The sequence below is a fragment of the Pseudorasbora parva genome, chromosome 19 (assembly GCF_024679245.1).
Source record: "Pseudorasbora parva isolate DD20220531a chromosome 19, ASM2467924v1, whole genome shotgun sequence".
In the NCBI taxonomy this organism is placed as follows: domain Eukaryota; kingdom Metazoa; phylum Chordata; class Actinopteri; order Cypriniformes; family Gobionidae; genus Pseudorasbora; species Pseudorasbora parva.
In genome coordinates this window covers 7,912,227-7,934,148 of record NC_090190.1, presented here as the reverse complement: position 1 = coordinate 7,934,148, position 21,922 = coordinate 7,912,227, and the positions used below count along the sequence as shown (strand labels likewise).

At 39.1% G+C, this 21,922-nt stretch overlaps 1 protein-coding gene across 3 annotated transcripts in view; it reads right to left on the bottom strand.

The window, feature by feature from the left end:
• The window catches only part of col16a1 (collagen, type XVI, alpha 1), a 101,532-nt gene that overhangs the window by 75,180 nt on the left and 4,430 nt on the right, over positions 1 to 21,922 (bottom strand). For all 3 annotated transcript variants that reach the window (XM_067425827.1, XM_067425829.1, XM_067425828.1), the window contains exons 2-4: positions 19,274 to 19,367; positions 9,698 to 9,766; positions 5,705 to 5,822 (exon numbers count right to left, since the gene is read on the bottom strand). In XM_067425827.1, coding sequence (XP_067281928.1) covers positions 5,705 to 5,822; positions 9,698 to 9,766; positions 19,274 to 19,349 — 263 coding nt within the window. In that variant the 5' untranslated portion in view covers positions 19,350 to 19,367. The remainder of the gene's footprint in view (positions 1 to 5,704; positions 5,823 to 9,697; positions 9,767 to 19,273; positions 19,368 to 21,922) is intronic.

Here is a 21,922-nt window from a genome sequence, read left to right as displayed (position 1 = left end):
GCTGTCATAATATGCATGGTATTGTTTTTTTTTAACAACATAATATTCCACCTAAAATATAGTTCAGACTCAATGATTAATTGTTGTGTGTTATTAGATAAATATCTATTTTGTACATTTTCATGTATCTGTACTTTACTTAAGTAGAATCAATAGTGCATACTTTTTACTTTTACTTCGTTACATTTTGCAGCAAATATTTTACTTTCTACTCGACTACGTTTCTACGTTTCGTTACATGTTCTGATCAGTTTCAGGGCTCGAGATTAAGGTTTGTTCGGATAATTAATGGATAATAATAGGCTAACGTTAGTGAACTGACGGTTGCTGTTGACAATCGAGCAGCCTCTCGAGGAGAAATGGAAACAAGCCAAGGTCGCTCGTACAGAGAAACTCAGCAACATACTGCAGTAAATATTCAAAATGTGAAGGTTTTTATATTTATAGCGTATAATAAAGTTAAAAAAAACATCATATGACACGACCAAGAGTGCTATTTTCCTGAATACCATCACGACTGAAAATGTGACACTGATTTCATGACAGCTCCATAAACAATTAACTTTAGTCACTTACATTTTAGATGCAATATAAACTGCTTTTGTTCTATTACAGCAGCGAAAATATTTCCAAGATCAGATCATAACTTATTTCCACATCAGAACCACAACGCATCTCACAGCAATTTGTGTTAATGAATCATTCAAAGTTTGAATGAATCGGTTGAATCAAAGATTCAATGACCTGTTCGTAAAACGACTGCCTCATTCATGAACGAATCAGCCGTTTGAACGAACCGACTTAATGACTCACTCATTAAGACCTGCCGCCACCTACTGGTAGTTTCATTTCATGTTTAAACATTCTTTCCAACGTTTCTTGTCAAAACAATCTCATAACATTATTTAACGTAGTTGTAATTTGTCAGTGTAAATTATTTAATTTAACAACCATATAGCGTTATTCTAACTTAATTTATTGATCAAATTTAAGAATATAAAAGGAAAGCTGAAGCATATCCTATATTTAAGATTAATCCTCAAAAATATGAAGATTTAAATACATCAAAGCTGATGAAAACCGGTATGTGATTAATTGCAAGCAAATGGAGTTTAAAGACCACAGTAAAAAATGCAGTCTTGGTGAGCATAAAATACTTATTTCAAAAACATTCAAAAATCTCACCAAACTAAAACTTTTAGTGTCCGTGAATAAATCAAACATACTTGTAGCAGACCTTTCCAATTATATAGAATGCATAACATGATTTGAATGGATTTTCAGAAAATCCTGTTATGGTTATTTAGAGCCTATTTCATAAATTAAAAACATAAAAATGTCTAATTTGTTAGCTAATTAAAAAGACTGTTATATCACCTATATTAATTGTAAAATACAGTACTTTAAAAAAAAAAACATCATTAGGTGTCAAATGAGTATTTTTAATTAATTAGCTAATTAGCTGGAAAAAGCAAAATGCTTCATTATCAGTATAAGCCACAACAAGCTGCAGATTATCTGTTATTCTTATCAGCCTCCCAATTTTTTTGTACTTCTCCGACACAAGCAGAAAGACGTGGGTAAACACACTCAAACATACGCCCTCCATCTCTCTCCCAGGTGAGGTGAAATCTGAGATAAAGGAAAGCAAGAGGTAGACAGTTCTATTACAGGCCAAGTCTAAACTAAGAGACTAACACAGAGGTGGCCGGACAATTTAAACACCGTCTACTGCTATCATCAAATATCAGAGACCAGCTGACGAGACTTTACATTAAACTTTATCTCATAGAAAGAGAATGTAGGAGAGCATTTATGTAGGAAGAATCTTGTTTTTTTTCCCCCTCCTCTGCAGTAAGCTGTCCACATCGAGTGAGTTTCAAGTGCAGGCTCTCGCTCTCTCTCTCTAGCTGTGAGATGAGATTTAGAGCAGGAGAAAAAGAGCTCAGGTTTCAAATGGGGAAAGCACCTGAGGCTCTGGAAAACCCATTCTTAGAGAGGAACTCCCTGATGATGGGGGATTTGGGTATGTCTATGTGTATGTGTATCTTTGCCTTTCCTTTCAAAGTTTCAGAAGGTCAAACTGGACAACTTTCAGCCAAAAGACAATTATTATTGCAGCTAAAGGAGGTATAAAAATGGAACAAGAAATTATTTTGGAAACTAATATAGAAAATACATTTTGTAAAACTGCTAGGAGTCACATTGGGCCCTATCATACACCTTGTGAGTTTTTGCTAGCTATCATTTTCACATCCAGTGCCATGTTGTTTAGAGAGCACATGCACTCACTCCCATCTGTTCACCCATGGACGTGCTGGTCTGAAAACGTGGTGTGTTCAGATGCACTGTCGACATGTCGCTATTTTAGGCAACAAATGCATCATTGACCAACAAAAACATGGTCTAAAGTCAATAGCACAAGTATTTTTTGTGTTATTTAAAGGCTGTGTTAGTAATATGCACCTATTGGCGTGTGCACAACATGCGTACACTCTGCTTATTACACACACAGGGATGCGTAGCAGCACACACTTTTTTAAAAATATATAAAAAAGGATTCCTCTTCCTATGGAGAAATGTTCAGCTCACGTTTCCACTCGCAAATTCCACCATGTAAATAGCGAATCCTTCATGGTGCAAGAGTAACTTTTAAAGGGAAAAGGAGATGAGACTCTGATTGGTTTATTGCACGTTACGCCCAAAACACACCCATGAGTAAGAGACTAGGTACAACCCTTTTGGACCATTCACCTGGCACCCTGAATTTTTATTTTTTATTTTATAGACTTTATAAAAAATGCCTGTGGACGTGTGGCACTTATATTGCACTTTATTATTTTTTCATTCTGATAGCCCCTCCATTATGCAAGAAAAGCTGCGACAACTGAGTGCATGAAGAGTCAAGCATTCCACACTTTTTTGTTTAAAGTGGCTATATGTAAGGGCTATATGTATTTTCATGTATTAAAGGGTTAGTTCACACAAAAATGAAAATTATGTAATTAAATACCCCAATGTCATTCAACAGCCGTAAGAACACAAATGAAGATATTATTGTTGAAATCCGATGGCTCAGAAAGGCCTTCATTGACACCAATGTCATTTCCTCTCTTAAAGCCCCACTTGGCTACTTTTGCTCTCGGGGTCCCCCTACAGTTTGGAAAAAATAATGTCCTCAACTACTGTCGTAAGAGCTGTCATCCTACAACAGGGGATGCCATCGCGCGTGCATTTGTTGACATGACAACCCTGATAGCCCTGAACAAGTGATGCGCGGGTCGTCCCATAACCCGCGGACCCCGTATGTCTATTTAATGGTCGCGGGTGCGGGGCGGGTTGTAAAAATATATACAGTGGTGCGGTGCGGGCCAAATAACTTCATAAAAGCGTCCCGCGGGTTGGTGCAGCACTAACAGTTCCCCTGAACACTGCAAGATGAGTTCTTCTGGCGTCGCGTGTGAAATGTCTTCATCCCAGGTAACGTTACAGTCAGTGGCTTATGCTTCAGCATGTCATATGAATATAATTTCATGGGTTTTATTTTTTTCAAACGCCAAATAATCACGATGCTCACGTTTACAAGCCAGCGTCATTATAGTAGTCTATTGGTTAGCGTTTTACAGAATCTATATGATACTTCAGTTCAATGTTTGAGTGGTAGGTAATCACCATAACAAGCAGGACAGCATCGGTCGGGCACGCCTCCTTCAGCTCACGCCGACGAGCAAACCCTGGTCACATTTTGATCCTCGTCCTGCCTTTAATCCCATCATTTTTCCATTTCCTCTTATTGCTTTCCTCCAACAAAACCTTTGCTTTCTTATTTGTCTGTGCTGCTTCGGACATGACTATATTATCCGACGAACAAAGTTGGGCTCGCACGTCCGAATGTAAGGAAGTGTGTGTGTTGGTGGAAGTGACGTATATGCCGTAAAGCAGTCGAATTTTGTAGTTCTTTTCTTTTTCTCGGGTTTCTACCCGAAACCCGAAGTTTAAAAGTACGATTAAAAACGATACAGACCCCATCAGGCTATGGCAGACGTGTCATTCAACCTATTGTAAGTCGATTTATCATCACAAGAGTCTTAAAAAATATATTATGAAGGTTGAAAAGTTACCTAGTGCTGCTTTAAGACCTATAAAAGGTTATGAATCAGCGTATGGATTCAGGATTCGGATTCACGTGATTTCAGAAGGTTGACACATGATCCGAATCCGGTTCAAATCTTTTTTTTTAAATCGGCCCATCACTTTTTTGTGCGCACAAAAACTATTCTCGTCGCTTTATAAAATTGTAGAGCCACTGTAGTGAGATGGGCTTTTTATCGACGTCTGTAGTGCCTTTATGGGTCTTGAGAGAGGAAATGACATTGGTGTCAATGAAGGCCTTTCTGAGCTATCGGATTACAACAAAAATATCCTTATCTGTGTTCTGAAGATGAACAAACATCTTACGGGTGTGGAACAGCATTAGGGTAAGTAATTATTGACAGAATTTTCATTTTTGAGTGAACTAACCCTTAAATCACTTTTTTATTGCCAATGTGTGAACAGCTTGGAACAAAAGACTTTCCTGACTTCTAGGTTGTCTATGAAAGTCTGTGAACTTATTTTTATGTGAATCACTTTGTTAGGAAAATCAAAAAGGTCTGATGTTTACGTCCTTATCAGTGATGCGCCGGTCAATGTAAACAACCCACACCTGACCAACGTTTTCAGATAACCCGCCCGCAAATCGGACAGCAAAAAAGGATTTAGGTTTTATTCGATTTGAGATATAAATCTGAAAATGAGTCTGTACAACACAAAGTTACCTAACCTCCTCAGGGAAAAGTAGTCCTCCTGTCCAAATAGGGCTTTTGAAGGACAATATTTTGTGTGTGTGAGTTCATGACATACTGTATACACTGTAGATTGAGGACAGAGCAAGTGCAAGAGTGTAAAAAGTTTGTACAGTCCAGCACAAGAAATTTATTCAATATTACTTCAATATTAAAGCTTCAATATTACTCTTCTGACCTATTTGGCTCAAACACTTGAGCTGTCATTTCTGTTAAGTCTACACGAGAAAAGGATAACAGGAAAATCTAATAAGGAACCCGTTGTGTAGTCTAAACCAATTCAAACTGGCTTTGTAATCCCAACATACCAGAGAACTTACAGGAAACAGAACCCATTTCCTTATATCATTGACATTTTTCATCTACACACGGCTCAATAAAAGCATTGTCATAAAACGGATTGTTACTATGGCTTGAGGTCTAACCAAAAGCACTTAAAGTTATTGTTAATAAAAAATTTAACAGCGTTTCTGTGTAAAAGCACAACGCAGCATGTAATCCGTTGAAATGTTTATTTGCAGAGAGATGGACGTAACATAAGGAGAAAGTCAAAATCTCTCTGGTGACATTATTGTGATCCTTTCACGATGCTTTTGTAAATTCTAGACCAAATGAAAGTCAACAGTCAGGAATTCAAAGCTTGTACTGACCTGCTAGAATACTTTGCTAGTTCTGCAATTATTTCTTATTGAACTGTATTGCTGAACTGTAACAGACTCCATAGTCTGAGGGAGTGATTTTATTTTTTTCTCTAATTGGCCCCGTAACTGTCCCTCTCTTCGAATAATTGGCACTGCAACTGTCCCTCTCTTTGAATGTCTGAGTAAAATAGAAAAGAGGAGGAAAGGTAAAACATTTACTCTGTAGGTTGGATGAGTTGGACTTTCCCAAGGCGAAGGATGACAGGCCCTCTCGGATTTCGGATCTTCTTGACCTCGCTGTTCTTCAGTAGGGAGAAACGGCGCGCCAGATTGAAACCTGCAGATCGGACAATCGGTCAATTTACCACCCCACAGGCTAATGAATCAGTGGACTGCTACTTGACATGTCCTACGCTATGCATCATCTCTACTGTGACAGTTTTCAATTCAAGTAAGGCCAAAGGAGGAACCTTAATACTGTGAGTATCTATCTTTTAGCACATAGACAGAGTCTATTCCTTAGACTGCTTTATGAGCAGTTGGACTTTTATTAAGTGTATTAAAAGGATGGAATTATTACAGATGGGAGTGCATTCACATAATTATATAGAGTGAACATCTTTGCCATTTTTGGATATACAAAGAATCGGAGTGAAGTGGAGCGAGAAAAATGAGCGATAGTGAAGAAAACTCAGAGCCCATGACCAGCTCGAAGGACACAGATATCGTTGACAAGTTAGTTCGCACAACTTCAGTGGTTCGGAGATATTTTGGCGATCCATCCGACAGATATGAAGGAATAAAAGGAGTTGAAGGGAGCAGAAGCCAGAGTTGATAATAATAAGGAAAGCTTCTTGAGCAGCTGATTAGCATATTAGAATAATTTCTGAAGGATCATGTGACACTGAAGACGGGAGTAATGATGCTGAAAATTCAGCATTGCCATCACAGAAAAAAAATCATTTTAAAATACATTAAAATAGAAACTAGTTATTTTAAAATGCAATAATATTATGATAAAATAAATGCAGCCTAGGGCTGGGCGATATGGCCCCAGAAAAAATGATCACGATATAATATTCCATATCAGTCGATATCGATAAATTTCACGATAAATGTAAAATCTTTATTTCTTTAAAGTTTAAAGGCATATTTTTGCTCCTGAGTGAAATATGTAGAAAACAGACAGTTAACTGTGGTTTTAAACTATCCTTTATTGTCAAAACATGACAAACACTTCCCAAACAGGTGAACAATTTATTACAAACTAAGGTAGATTTATTTATTAAAATCTTAACTGTGGTCAGCATTTTTTTACTCTACACACTATATATCAATAATATCATTACTTACTGTGAAAGTAAAACACTAAAAAGGCAAAAGGGCAAGAAAAAAAAAATGGTCCACTGTGCATCTCTCTCTCACTCTCTCTCTCTCACCGACACACGCACACACACCTCACCGACAGTGGGCTGTTCGCGAGAGGAGGGAGAGAGCAAAGTTCAGTATTTGTGGATCTCCAGTAAGGGCTGTCTAGTCTATTTTATTCATTTTAAACATCGGATGAAATTATTTCTCTTTTGATACAGGCGATGCTGAGTCATTAATACATCACCAAAGACAAACAATTAACGTTATGATAGCGATCGTGTACAAGTCCGATGTTTTAGTGATTATAGTTTGGTACAGTTAGCGTTAGCTTGTTGTAAGTCACCCACCGCAACTAAAAAGGTAATAAGCCTGTGTGTGAATGTAGTTAATGTAGATTTACCTCTGTGTTGGGCTCAATGTTATATGGAAAAACTTTGAAGAAGCAGGATAATTTAATAATTAAATAATTCTGTGTGGTGAACATGAACCTATGATAAGCATGCAGTCCACGTACGTCGCTGTTTTATGTCGGATGGATCGCCAAAATATCTCCGAACCACTGAAGTTGTGCGAACTAACTTGTCAACGATATCTGTGTCCTTCGAGCTGGTCATGGGCTCTGAGTTTTCTTCACTATCGCTCATTTTTCTCGCTCCACTTCACTCCGATTCTCCAAGCCTGTCAGTCACTGACTGTAAACAGCAGCACATGCAGCACCCAGAAGCTTGGTCTGCAATACGCATGCGCAGCATTACGCATAGCGCGTAAGCATTATATCGAGAATTTATCTAACTGTTGTTATCGTTTTATCGAGGAAAATTATATCGTGATAATTATCGTTATCGTTTTATCGCCCAGCCCTAATGCAGCCTTGCTGACTATAAGAAAGTTACTTTTGAAAACTGTCAAGCAGTTCACAGCAAGAATGAATCCTGTGTAAATGGGCCTTAAACAGTGTTTCGGCATTAATGTACAGGTCTTTCTAAAAAAATTTGCATATGGGATAAAAGTTCATTATTTTCCATAATGTAATGATAAAAATTGACCTTTAACATATTTTAGATTCATTGCACACCAACTGAAATATTTCAGGTCTTTTATTGTTTTAATACTGATGATTTTGGCATACAGCTCATGAAAACCCAAAATTCCCATCTCAAAAAATTAGCATATCATGAATAGGTTCTCTAAACGAGCTATTAACCTAATCATCTGAATCAACTAATTAACTCTAAACACCTGCAAAAGATTCCTGAGGCTTTTAAAAACTCCCAGCCTGGTTCATTACTCACAACCGTAATCATGGGTAAGACTGCCGACCTGACTGCTGTACATTGTTGACACCCTCAAGCGAGAGGGTAAGACACAGAAATAAATTTCTGAACGAATAGGCTGTTCCCAGAGTGCTGTATCAAGGCACCTCAGTGGGAAGTCTGTGGGAAGGAAAAAGTGTGGCAAAAAACGCTAAACAACGAGAAGAGGGGACCGGACCCTGAGGAAGATTGTGGAGAAGGACCGATTCCAGACCTTGGGGGACCTGCGGAAGCAGTGGACTGAGTCTGGAGTAGAAACATGCAGAGCCACCGTGCACAGGCGTGTGCAGGAAATGGGCTACAGGTGCCGCATTCCCCAGGTCAAGCCACTTTTGGGCTACAGAGAAGCAGCACTGGACTGTTGCTCAGTGGTCCAAAGTACTTTTTTCGGATGAAAGCAAATTTTGCATGTCATTCGGAAATCAAGGTGCCAGAGTCTGGAGGAAGACTGGGGAGAAGGAAATGCCAAAATGCCTGAAGTCCAGTGTCAAGTACCCACATGTCAGAGATGGTCTGGGGTCCCATGTCAGCTGCTGGTGTTGGTCCACTGTGTTTTATCAACGGCAGGGTCAATGCACCTAGCTATCAGGAGATTTTGGAACACTTCATGCTTCCATCTGCTGAAAAGCTTTATGGAGATGAAGATTTCGTTTTTCAGCACGACCTGGCACCTGCTCACAGTGCCAAAACCACTGGTAAATGGTTTACTGACCATGGTATTACTGTGCTCAATTGGCCTGCCCACTCTCCTGACCTGAACCCCATAGAGAATCTGTGGGAAATTGTGAAGAGAAAGTTGAGAGACGCAAGACCCAACACTCTGGATGAGCTTAAGGCTGCTATCGAAGCCTCCTGGGCCTCCATAACACCTCAGCAGTGCCACAGGCTGATCGCCTCCATGCCACGCCGCATTGAAGCCGTCATTTCTGCAAAAGGATTCCTGACCAAGTATTGAGTGCATATCTGAACATAATTATTTGAAGGTTAACTTTTTTTGTATTAAAAACACTTTTCAGTTATTGGTCAGATGAAATATGCTAATTTTTTGAGATGGGAATTTTGGGTTTTCATGAGCTGTATGCCAAAATCATCAGTATTAAAACAATAAAAGACCTGAAATATTTCATTTGGTGTGCAATGAATCTAAAATATATGAAAGTAAAATTTGTATCATTACATTATGGAAAATAATGAACTTTTATTACATTTTTCATCAGATATTTTGAGAAGGACCTGTACATAAACAGAATCATGAGAATAGGGATAGTTCACTTAAAGTGACAATAGTTCACTCAAAATGAAAATAACCATAATTTCACTAAAACCCAAATTTTTTGTGAATACTAACATACATTTGCTTTCTGGGGCATGAGTTTTTTTGTGAATAATAAGTTAAAGGTGGGGTCTGATGCAATTTCATGCATTCGGACTTATTCTCTTACTAAACATAGACAAAATTTTAGAAACCGAGGACGTATGACAGTATTTTTAGCTACTTTAATGAAGATCCAGTAGCAGCTGTCTTTACCTGTAATGTTGTGTCTGGTAGTTTGAGGAAACTTCCATTCTTCTACCTGTATGGACGGGCAGCTGACACCTGTAGAAAGAGAGAAGCAGTCAAGTTCCAGCAGATCTTGTCCTGCCACCTGTGAAAGGTTTTGCATAAAACAACTTGTACAACCGATCACGAAGTGTCCTGTCAAAACTTGGTCCTGAACATGAGGTGAACAAGTTGAGGCATTCAAAGGTTGTCTGAGGTAGACACCATCTCAGATATAAATGGAGCTAAAAATAACATGCTGTCTCTCCTCTGAGGGTATCATTCTCCCAATCTCACTGCATGGTGGCAAAGACATGGTGGCCAGGTGGTCTGGCACACTTTCAGCTGATGGGCCAACAGTAAAAAAGAATGAACAAACTTCATACAATCCAATGAATTCCTGAAGGATGAAAGCAAGTCCCACTTAGACCTTTTTTTCCTATTCCAGAAGTCATTAAACACTTCACAACTATTGCAAATTCAGCTTTATGGTGACTTTGAGGTATGGAAGGATATCGCGGACTATTTTCAAATTGTATTTGCAATTGCATTTTCAATTTGTAGATGCATAAAATGTGACATAATCCAAACGCAATTGCAAAATGCGCATTTCCGTTTACATTTTCATTTACGCGACCGCACAAGGACTGCCAGATTTCAAATGAAAAAGCAAAGTCTGTTTTGCGATTGCATTTACAATGTTTTACAAGTAATGACCCTGTCATTTTGGAATAGTAATAGAAAATCACCTATTTGCTATTTCATTTCCTCTGTGTCCTGCAACAACCTGCACAAAATTCAAATGGAATCGCAATCCCCTTTGCGTTTGCATTACCGATGTCTAACTAACACACTCATCTGTCAATCAGGCTTGAGGGCGGGGTTTATTGATGTATTCTGAACGTAGGCTACACCCTCAAGTGGTGGAAAACAAAGCACTTTTTCATCATTATTCATTCAAAAAAAAAGGGGAGCAATATACAATAAATGTGTCTATTTATTAACAACAACAAAAAAGTCATAAAATAATAATATTTAATATATATACAAAATACATCATACAATCTTTAAAATAGGCCTATCCTTTAAGTCTATTGAAACTGGTGCAGAGACATTTCTAAAAATGTCACCCGCTGGTACTTTCGCTTTTGCCGCAGAGACCCTTGTGATAAATACATGTGTTGTATTTATGATAATCCGCGCTGATTTCAGTTGACAAAAATAAATAAAAGTGCGATTACTCACAGGATGCTGTGCGCGCGCTCAACACGGACAAGCATAGCGCGCCTTAATAAACAGAAATATCAAAATGCCAAGTCGAACAGGCTATTCACATAAACACAGTTGATGCAAGTAGGTGTGTACACACACAAATGTATAACTCGATCTCACAATGAAAGTGCCCTGCACAATTATTGCAACTTATCATTTGCTGCATTTTTTTAATTAATTTTTTTAAATAATAATTTAATATAGGCCTATTTTTTTTTTTTTAGTGTGGCTATTTTGGAATAAAAAAAAAAAAAAAAAGGCTCTTTGGTCCGAAAAGATTCCCGACCCCTGCCTTAAATCATGTCATTATAATTTTTTTACAGTCTATGGTCATTATCCATGGATCACTGGATCTTTGATCAGGACCGTCGCGACAAGGCAAGCCATTCCTGTCTCGTTTGGTTTGAAGTAAAAAAAAAAAAAAAAAATCCTTCAATTCTGTTTAATCCTCGTCCTCCTCAGTTTCCTCGTCCTCTTCATCTCTCCTTCTAAACTCCTCATCACTCGCGCCAGCCTTTACAACAAGTTCATTATTGTACAGCTCCTCTTCGTCCTCCTCATGTTCCGCTGCGCGTCTGTTCTCATCCTCGCGCAGGCAATTGAAAAGTCTTAACGTTACTTGTTGGATGGGTTTTCTCCCACTTCAACGCAATTTTTTAAAGTACTTTTTATAGAATTTTGCATCGCTACTGTTTCTCTATCACACAACTGCAAATCACAGGCTAAGTGAATAGGTAAACACACTTCATGAAGTCACAGGCGTGAGCCGCGTCACATACATGAGACAGCCTATTGCCTCAACACAGCTGTCAATCAAACATGCAAAAAAAAAAAAAAAAAGACTGTTTTTTGACATTTGAGATGTTATAATAATTTTAAAATTATATTTAAATAATTTAAACAACTGTTATTTAACAAATATTATTATATTTGTATAATAAACTGAGGGGGCCTGTCATCATAGTCGGTGGGCCTGTGCCCGTCAGGCCTGTCTGCTGGCTACGCCCCTGATGTTGAGGCCTGCCCAGAAAAACGTTGGTTCTAATAATAGCCCCGGCCGCTATTAGAGACCGGCCTTTATTTACCTTCGGTGACAGCGTGACCGGCCAATGTTGGAGACCCGGCTACTAATGGAATACAGGCCAATATTAGAGGATTTACGGTAGTATAGCATGGTATGCCACTTTCATCAAAACCTATTATTTATGCTATGCATAAATAACCTGGACTAGTTAAAATAGCATTCTATATTAACTATTATTATAAACATTATAATTTTGCTTGGGGCCCTAAATTCCTTCAGACAGCCCTGTCTTTGGTAAGTTGTAAGCACCACTATATCGAAGCCTACCTTTAGTTTAAAGGTTGCTTTACTTCTCGCGTTTTCCTCTATTACCCTCCAGTCCGGGCCGTATCCAGATCAGATGGTGGACCTGTGCCTAGACACAACGACAATGCGTCCCTGAAGTTTCTGCAGAGATTTCATCAACTAGACTCTGCACTGTCAAGGCCTCATGACATAACAGCCAGTGGCACTAATCCTCAACAAGCTCATCTCCAAGGGATGACTCCGATCTTCAACCAGATGGAACTGAACAATTATTCGGAATGGTCCGATCTAATCAGACTTATGACCTGTAATGTTGCCTGAATCATAATCTGTTTATTCGTTGGCCAGAAGAGAATCTGCCCCCCATCTGAGAATGGTTTCTCCCAAGTTTTTTTTTCTTCATTCTGTCATAGATGGCATTTTGGTTCCTGCCACCACTGCCTCTGTCGCCTTTGGTTTTTGGCTTGCTTACTTGGGGACACTAAATATTCAACTATATCACTGATCTGCCTGCATTGACCACATGAGAACTGACCTGATCTGGGAGATGACATCACTGTTTTCTCTGTACAGCCGATTCAAATATTGCATTATTTTCCTGTTACCACTGTAAAGCTGCTTTGAAACAATCTGTCTTGTAAAAAGCGCTATATAAATAAAGGTGACTTGACTTAACTTGACTAGACAGACAATTGTTATCAACGCTGCCCTGTAACGTTTTGTAATAAAATAGCTTCGCTACAGAATTGCAACAATATTTTTCTCAGCAATGAGGGGGTAACATCACTATTTTTAAGTTATTAATAACTCATAACATTGTTGTTAATGGAGAGAGAGAGATGCTGAACAGACACGGTACATCTCTCTCATATCTAATCTCTCTCTTTATCTCTCTCTCTCGATAATTTATTCAAATAAATGATATAGAGGGTATGCATCGATGTCCCTTTACCGCCGGAACACACCCCCTTTGCGGGGACTGAGTGGCAGAAGAGCAGCTGTAATTGGCTACATTACTCACCGAAGCGGAAACAAGTGGGAAATTGAATTATTTGATGAGCACAAATACAGATACGCAAGTCCATCCTTATCAAGTCTGGAGACGCTGGGTCTGGTTTTGTGTGTTTTTTGCGGCATTTACGTTGACAACCAATGCTGCCACTCAGCCTTTTTGCCACTCACTTCGACCGACGATGACATCACGCTCACAATTCAAATAAATTGAATCTTACACAATTGACGTGACCATTGCATGTACCCTTTGCTAACAGGCTTGTGGAAGGGACCTTCACAAAGGAGTGAGTTGTTGTTCATTTGGAAAGCCCCTACTAATGGCGCCCCCTTACCGAAGAGCCTTCAAGGGTACAAAAATGCTGTTTGGAATTCGCCGAGTAGTGGTCTGACAAGTTTTTTCAGGCCACTTTTAATTTATCATAGCTATCAAAATCCAGTGTTGAAAAAAAAAAATGTGTACTGTGCTAATTAATTGAGATTTCTTACAGCTCTACAGGTTGTTGGCCTTGTTTGTTTCGTTGCTTCTACTGCTCTCCCCTTTTTTGTAAGTCGCTTTGGATAAAAGCGTCTGCTAAATGATTAAATGTAAATGTGAAAATAATTGCTTTTATTGACCGATACCGATTACCCTTTTTTTCGTGATCCAAAAACACTGAATAGTTCAGTTTAGGACAAGGCTTTTTGTGAGAAAAAAAACTTTTCTTTGTGAAGTAGCATGTCAGAGGTGTCTGAGGCGAGAAGAGTTTTTAATCAGCAAGGTTTGATTGGCTCAAAGACACGTACATCAATCAATGTGCATTAGCAAGTTACTGCGGTGTAGGGAACTGTCACTTAGAAGTTTCAGAGATCAGATGAGTATGAGAAACTCAAGCAATAAAAGAGAGAAGCAGCAGCTCAGAGCCGTCTCGTTGAGCTTCTAGTGGCAGAGGAGAGCAGGTGATGGGTTTTCCAACTCGTATTCTTGCCCTGTCAAGTTACAAAGAGCTCTTTTAAAATCTACAACACCTGAATCTCTCCACAGCCAACTCAGCACACACAGATAGGGAGGAAATGTCTCCAACAAAAACTTATCTGACAGATAAAGAATTCATTTTGAATTGTTCTCGCATTTTCACTTTTTGAAATCAGACAGACTCGGCTAAATCCCTTTTCTTCTTGGTTCTACAAAGCCCCTCTGCTTTCACAAGGCAAAAAGGCGGGATTAAGACGCGGAGATGTCAGGGAGGAGATAGGAAAGCTGGAGGCGGCTCTCGCTCCCAAGGCAATGATGGAAAGTTGAATGCAGTGGGGGGAGAGGTGCATTTCAAATGCATGGAGAACAGACACGTCATCAAGCATCGCAGACAGGGCTACAGTTTGAAGTGGAGTGAAAGTTTCTGGGGCTTAGGATTTCATATGTTAAGACTCAGCATTCTTTTAATTTAGAAATACGTAGCTGTACAAGCTGCTTCATCGTTAGACTCTTTTGGGGTTCTTAGAAATATAAAGTCTTTCCCTTGCCAAAACAAGGAGAAAAATATCACAGTCAAAACATCTCCACATTAACATTATCTGGAAAGCATGTGAAATACTGTGTCTTACCCCTGTTCAGATTCACTCAGGGTGCTCACTACGGGGGAGCTAGGGGGAGCTCGGCTCCCCTTAATAATACAAGGGCTCCCCTAAAATCGTGATTTGTTAAATTTTGGCGGTGGTCTCAAAAAATATTGACACTGTGATTTTGAGGTGCGGTTTCAGTTTTGTCTAATGTTATCATTCTGGATTATTATGTGTAAAATTGCAAAAATATAATTCATTCTTCTTCTATTCTTATATTTCGACCCATAGGTTAACAGTACCTCTCGTTTACCTCAGGATGTTTATTTAGTATCACCTCTTCATTGCGATGGCCTAGTCTTTTTTTATTGTGGGCAATATCATGCAGTTCGTACTGCTTACTGTGCAATATCTGTGTGCAATATTGACTATTCGCCTAGCTGCACTGTTTTGTGTGTATTGTGCTATATTGTGTATGCCAGATGTTTTAGTTGCACTAAATATTTGTGATGGCACTGAATGGACTGCCCTAAATTTCACCATATTTGTATAGTGACCATAAAGAATCTTGAATCTTCATTCATGTATGACATCAATTTAAATCTAATTAACTTCAATAAAGATAATACAAGCTATTCTTGTCATGAGCATCAAGGCATGGTGGCGCTGCGCTGCAAAGTCTACTTGTGTTTAGTACATGTTAACACAAAGATTCGTATATAAACGAATATCCACTTCTGGACAAACAGCAAAGGAAGCTGACCCCATAGTCACTGAATGACCACTTAAGCCCCTTTCACACTGCACGTCGGACCCGCAATATTCCCGGAACATTGCCGGGTCGCCTTCTGTGTGAAAGCAACCACGTCCCGGAATTGATAACCGAATTGAACCCGGGTTGGGGACCTAGTAACATTGCGGGATTCGACCCGGGACAAGCGCTGTGTGAACAAAAGCCAAAACTAATGCCGCAACGTGTACGTAGTTCTTCTGCGACTCCTAGAGCTTGTTTTTTTCAATAATACAACCCTGCAGTGCCAGAAGAGCTAGTCAGTGTTTTAAACGCAGAGAGTGTTCGTATACAAAAGAAACTAAAATTAAACAAGCAGAAATGTGCGCAAACTGGACACAAGTCGAGACCACGGAGCTCCTTACTATCCGCGCTGAAGCTGAGATCGCTCGCCATTATACGTCACATCAGGATGTCACGTGTCAACTCGATGTGAGACCGTTACGGGTTGTGTGTGAAAGAGCACATATTTCGGTATTTCGCTGGCAGTCTGAATGGACCAAATCTAGCATCCCGGGAACAAATGCCGGGTCGCATTATCCGTGTATTTGCCGGAATCGCACTGAGTGACTATCGATGTCTTAAGCCTAGTTGAATGGAGGAATTATGGTATTATTCTGTAGCCTGACGAGTAACTTTAACCGGTGTTCATGTGAACTGAAAGACAGCCAGATGCTTTGTTTATAGACTATTATGTGGGTGGCTGTTCGACCTATCAATTCGTGTCAATGAAGTATAATAGGGTAAATCCTGTATTGTGATTTATCCTATATAGTGCTTGCATAAAGCAAGTAATGCATACACTATCTCTTTTCCAGGAATATACAAGAATACACAAGTGTTGGTTTGGAGAAACACCCGGAAGTCCCATAAAAATGTGAATCATATAAAAGAGCAAGTTATTTTATTTTAGAACATGCATGAATGCATTAAGGAAATAGCATCCGTTTTTATTTCATGATGACTCTAACAATGACCACACATGGTTTAATTGAAGTTATCAAAAAAAATCAGGAATCAAATCACGAGATTTAGCCTTAAATATAGGAAGGCAGAGTTACACCGATCAGGCATACTAATATTATTAATATTGTGTTGGTCATGTTTTTGCTGACAAAACAGCCCTCACCCGTTAAGGCATGGACTTTGCTAGACAACTTTCTATTAGAAGCAGTATTAACTACTTGAGCAGTTTGAGCTACAGTAGCTCGTTTGTTTGATCGGAACACACGGGCCAACCTTCGCTCCCCATGTGCATCAATGAGCCTTGGGCGACCCATGACCCTGTCGCCGGTTCACGACTGTTTCTTCCTTGGAGCACTTTTGATAGATACTGACCACTGCAGACCGGGACCCCCCCTACAAGAGCTAAAGTTCAGGAGATGCTCTGACCCAGTCGTCTATCACAATCTGGCCCTTGTCAAACTCGCTCGAATCCTTACGCTTGCCCATTTTTCCTGCTTCTAACACATCAACTTTGAGGACAAAATGTTAATTTGCTGCCTAATATATCCCAACAACTAACAGGTGCAGTGATGAAGAGATAATCAGTGTTATTCACTTTTTTTTCAGTGAAGTCAATGTTATGTCTAATCGATGTATTATCAATTGACAAAACATATTTTGCATAAGAATCACCAGAGGTTTATATGCGAATACTTCAGTAGATGTGTGGCTACATTCAGCCAGACATGCATTATTACTAATAATAAGATAAAGCAGCATTATTATAAAAGTCTGGAGGACATTTCTCACTCCTGCCTCAAACCTTGCAGAAACCCAGCTTGAGAAGAGCCTAACAAGCAAAAGTGCAAAAACAACATGTACTAAGAGTGATAAATTATGGCAAAAAAAGTCCTTGCAAAGTTTAAACAGGAGATTTTGCCTCAAAATAAGCAAAGCATGTTTCCTCACATTATAGGGCACCAGGCAGTCTTGTATGACACCCCTAGCCAGTAGTTTGAGCGTGAAGGACTTCAAAACTTCTGAAACTTCGTACAAATTAGCCTAATTACACTGAGGATATGAAGTGCCATTCGGAGAAAAAAAGGGTAAAAGTATCAATACTGAGGGGCCCCCACTTACAACTCTATTCTGCTGTATGGGAAAGAAAGGGGGAAAGATGGAAAGGTCCCAAATTTCCATGACCATATTTTTGAAACAGCGCTGGCAGTCTAGAGAACAAGGCATGGCATCATCCTTTAAAACCTGAGCCATTTTCCACAGGTCCTCCTTCTTTCATGATTTTCCCCCTTTTTTCAATTTAAGTATAACCAGACTTTATAAAAGTACAGCATTTAACAGGAAATTGTAAAATAAAGAAAAACGAGTACTTTGGGTTAACAAAAGCTTGGGTAAAAAGCATTGAGATACTGTGTTCAGAACACAGCAAATGTATGCAGAAGGCTTCACTAAAGAGGGCATTCTGTTAAACAATAATATATAGTCGAGCATTCAGATTTTATTGGAATATGACAGTATATATACTTCCTCTTCAAGATCCCTCAACTTAGATGTGTTTGCTCTATCAACCCTTAAATGCATACCTCGGTTCTTTAGTGACCCAAGGACGTCATTCACTACCCTCTTCCTCATTCATTTTTTTTTTTTTTTGCAATAATTGAATCTTTTATGACTGAATAAGTGCAATTAACCTTTATTCCACAAGGTGACAATGTCGGATCCACAATACACAGTGACGTTTACTCATAGTTAATCCAGATAGAAGACAAAGGAATAGGAAAATATCATCAGCAAAACTTGAAATGGCTCAGTGATTTACTGCAGAACGAGTATTGAACGCAGTCAGATATTAGAGTCACTGTCACTTGATGGTGGATCTGGTGGAAAAACTGTCAGCGATCAAAATATTGATTTTGAAGATGTTGAAAATGACAGTTTTTTTTTTTTTTTTGGAATATGTTTGAGATGGTGAATATGATTTAGATGCTGAATGTACTGAGAAGTGAGCTCGGATGAGGACAGTGATGGTGGTATAAAACATCTGCTCAAACTGAATCTTTTCCAAGTCTTCTGAAGCCATTTGACAGAGGAAAATTATTAATATTGACCTCCTACTTCAGTTATTTTAGATGAGTTCTGGAGAGAAGCTGTGACACATGATTCATGAATGAATTTTCAGTGACTATTTTATCTGGTTCACAAACCAATCTGAATACTTTGTTCATGAATCAAAGTGGTTCTGTTCAACTGATTCATTGAACCATTTGTTCTCTAGTCCAGTGGATAACCACTTTAATGTTGATCTGTTTCTAACTCAAAACTATGGTATGATTTGTAAAGGCTTGAAATATATTGCACAAACACTTTTACTTTTTGCTTTAGAAGCATACCATGCTTTCTGAAGCTTGGCAGTGTCAGTCTCCATGGGGACTAACAATGGCGACCAGTAGGCTACACTTCTTCAAAATGTCTCCGTCAAATCCTATGGGTTTATAGCGACATGCCAGTTAGCAAATGATAGCCGGATTTAAATTTTTGACTGAACTACCCATTTAACTATTCCTTTAAATATGGAAATATGAATTAAACATACAGAATCTTAGCTGTTTGAACCAGCCTTTGACAACGTCCTCCTTTGATTTGGAGACCAGGCCCTTACCTTGAGCTGATGCAAGTCGACCCCAGTGACTCAAGCAGATGGTGAGAAGCACCAGAGAGGAGCAGATGACCCTCATGACTCCCACCTTCAGCTCCTAACCATGATAAAAAAGAATAAGTGAACAGGTGAGAGAGGAAAACCAATACCTATATAAATCATCAGGAAACAGGTGTGTTAAGAAATGCTGTTATAAACTCAGCACCATTTTTTTCTTTTACATTTTATACCATATGTCTGCAATAAAAGAGTTTCTAAATAATTGCTGGAAAGTGTAAGAAAGCATGTGGGAGCAGTCATAATCAATATAAAGGTTAAAGGCCAGATTAATAATGGTGCCTATAAGGTTGGATGGGTGCTTTTGGAGTATAAAATGTGCTAATGATCCAAAGAATTTCCAATAAAGCTTTGTAACCCATGAAGTTTGACGATTATCATTATAGTGCCCATCTGTCCCTTTCAGTAACAGTGTCATTTCTCACATACACAGAAATACAATGCTTCTCCACAATGGATACTGAATAATGCACAATATACTGCTTAGCTACTATTAAAATAATAATGATACATGCCATTATTCCACTCTTAATGTTTTCAACTCTGTATGAACTCATCACATTTCATGTGTAATTCTTGCAGGGTTGTCCAGATATCATCTTGGAAATAAAAAGTGTAATTTGCATGTTTAATCCCATTTTGTGTAGAAATCAATTCACATATCTCGAACATGCAGTTTATATTATTTCTGGATCATCCATCACACTGGAAATGAAAGTAAAGTATATTGCTTTGTACAGTATAGGCTACATAAGGTTATCCAATGTTTAAAAAACGGAATTGTACGCCCATAAACACTCCGCTCCACTTTATTCCTATGGGTGACATGAAGCGACTTCAACGCTTCAGCACAGCAAGTCACTGCTGTCAGGACTTCACCAAATCATACCAAAGAAGTGTTTTTTTTGACGGAGCGGTCCCAGCGATAAAGGTTCGGTTCTGCTTTGGAAGCAGCCGGTGAGTAAAACTGCTTCAAATGTCTGTGCTGTTGGCTATCATCGCGTGAGTAAACATCAGTAAACGACACGATTGCATGCTTCGTCATTCAAATGCGCTTACAGACTCCATTGTTATTCTATGTACAGGGCCGACGCTAGCTCAAATGCCGCTCTAGGCAGAGCACGATCGTGCCGCCCCCACCTCACACTCACAATTATCCTTAAGATGCATGTACATACAAATTAAAATGTTCTTTATCTATAAAATTACACTAAAATAAAAAAGTGCAGGCATGTTTTCAGATTTTATTTTTCATTCTGCAACGTGGAAAAAGTACACAGTGCTACAGCTGCATATCATTTCTGTTTTATAATAGACAGTGTACAGAATAAAACTAAACATATGCAAACAACTTTTTAGCTCCTTGGAGGTTTCGATTTTTTTCTTGACTGATACACACAAACACACATTCACATAATAGCCTACATTTCAGAAGGGTGCTCGTCGGGCTTTCGCAGCGGCAAACGGCTTTGATTGCGTCCTCGAGTTTAACTTTTTCAGCAAGTTCGTGCTCAATTGCAATTGTTGCTAGTCCATTGAGTCTGTCTTGTGTCATTGTACGTCGGAGATGATTTTTAATCAGTTTAAGCTTTGAGAAACTGAGCTCACAGTGACGGGGAGAGTGAGAAGCACTCTCAATGCTATAAAAACATTGGGAAAAATCAACACAATCTCATGGTCATGCGTATAAATAGTAAGAGTGTAAAATCTTTTTTGCGTGCATAGGATACGCACTTTATGCGTATGTATAATACGCCATAACCCTAATAATACGGTTCATATGTATAATACGCCATAAAGTGCGTATCATAGCACGCGAAAAACCACGTACCATATGCATGCGAAAACTCATTTTGGCGTATACATTCCACGAGATTGCAAACTATTTACAGGCTACGCATTTTCGTGAGATCGGGCTCAGAAAAATTTATTCCATCCCTTTTTCACAGATGAATATAAGCGCATCCAGTGGTTTAGATCCAGCATCCAGGCGTCTACCCAAAGCAGTCAGCTCTTCAAACTATTTATGCCTATCAACATCCCGTGAGTCTCCATGAGTCAGGGCCTTTTCCAGTCTTAAGCAATCCTGAAGAACTATTGTAGGCTACTCTCCTTTTCTTTGAGAGATGCGATGTCATATAAAAATCCAAATACCCCATGCGCCCATGGTCTCGAAGCAGCGGAAAGCGCTCTTCCACGGAACGGATGGCACAGTCGAGCATATACTAATCGATGCCGCTCTAAGTGAGGTGGGGGCGCGGCCGGGCGGGAATTTTTATTTTTAAATTTATACTAGGCTAATGGAGTGGGAAAAAAATGTTGTTGATATAAGTGCGATAATTGTAACCTACCTAATGTAAAACTAACAAATACATTTTTTTTTTTAAATTCTCTCTCTCGCTTACACTCTCTCTCTCTCTCTCTTGCCGCCCTGGCTGAGCCGCCGCCCTAGGTGGCTGCCTAGTTCGCCTATAGGCACGCGCCGGCCCTGTCTATGTATAACGTTACACTAGTCTGACGTGCAAAACCGTTTTGCTTGCTACTGCTAAGGTTTAGTCGCATACAATAGTCCATAAACCGAATCATGGCCTCATA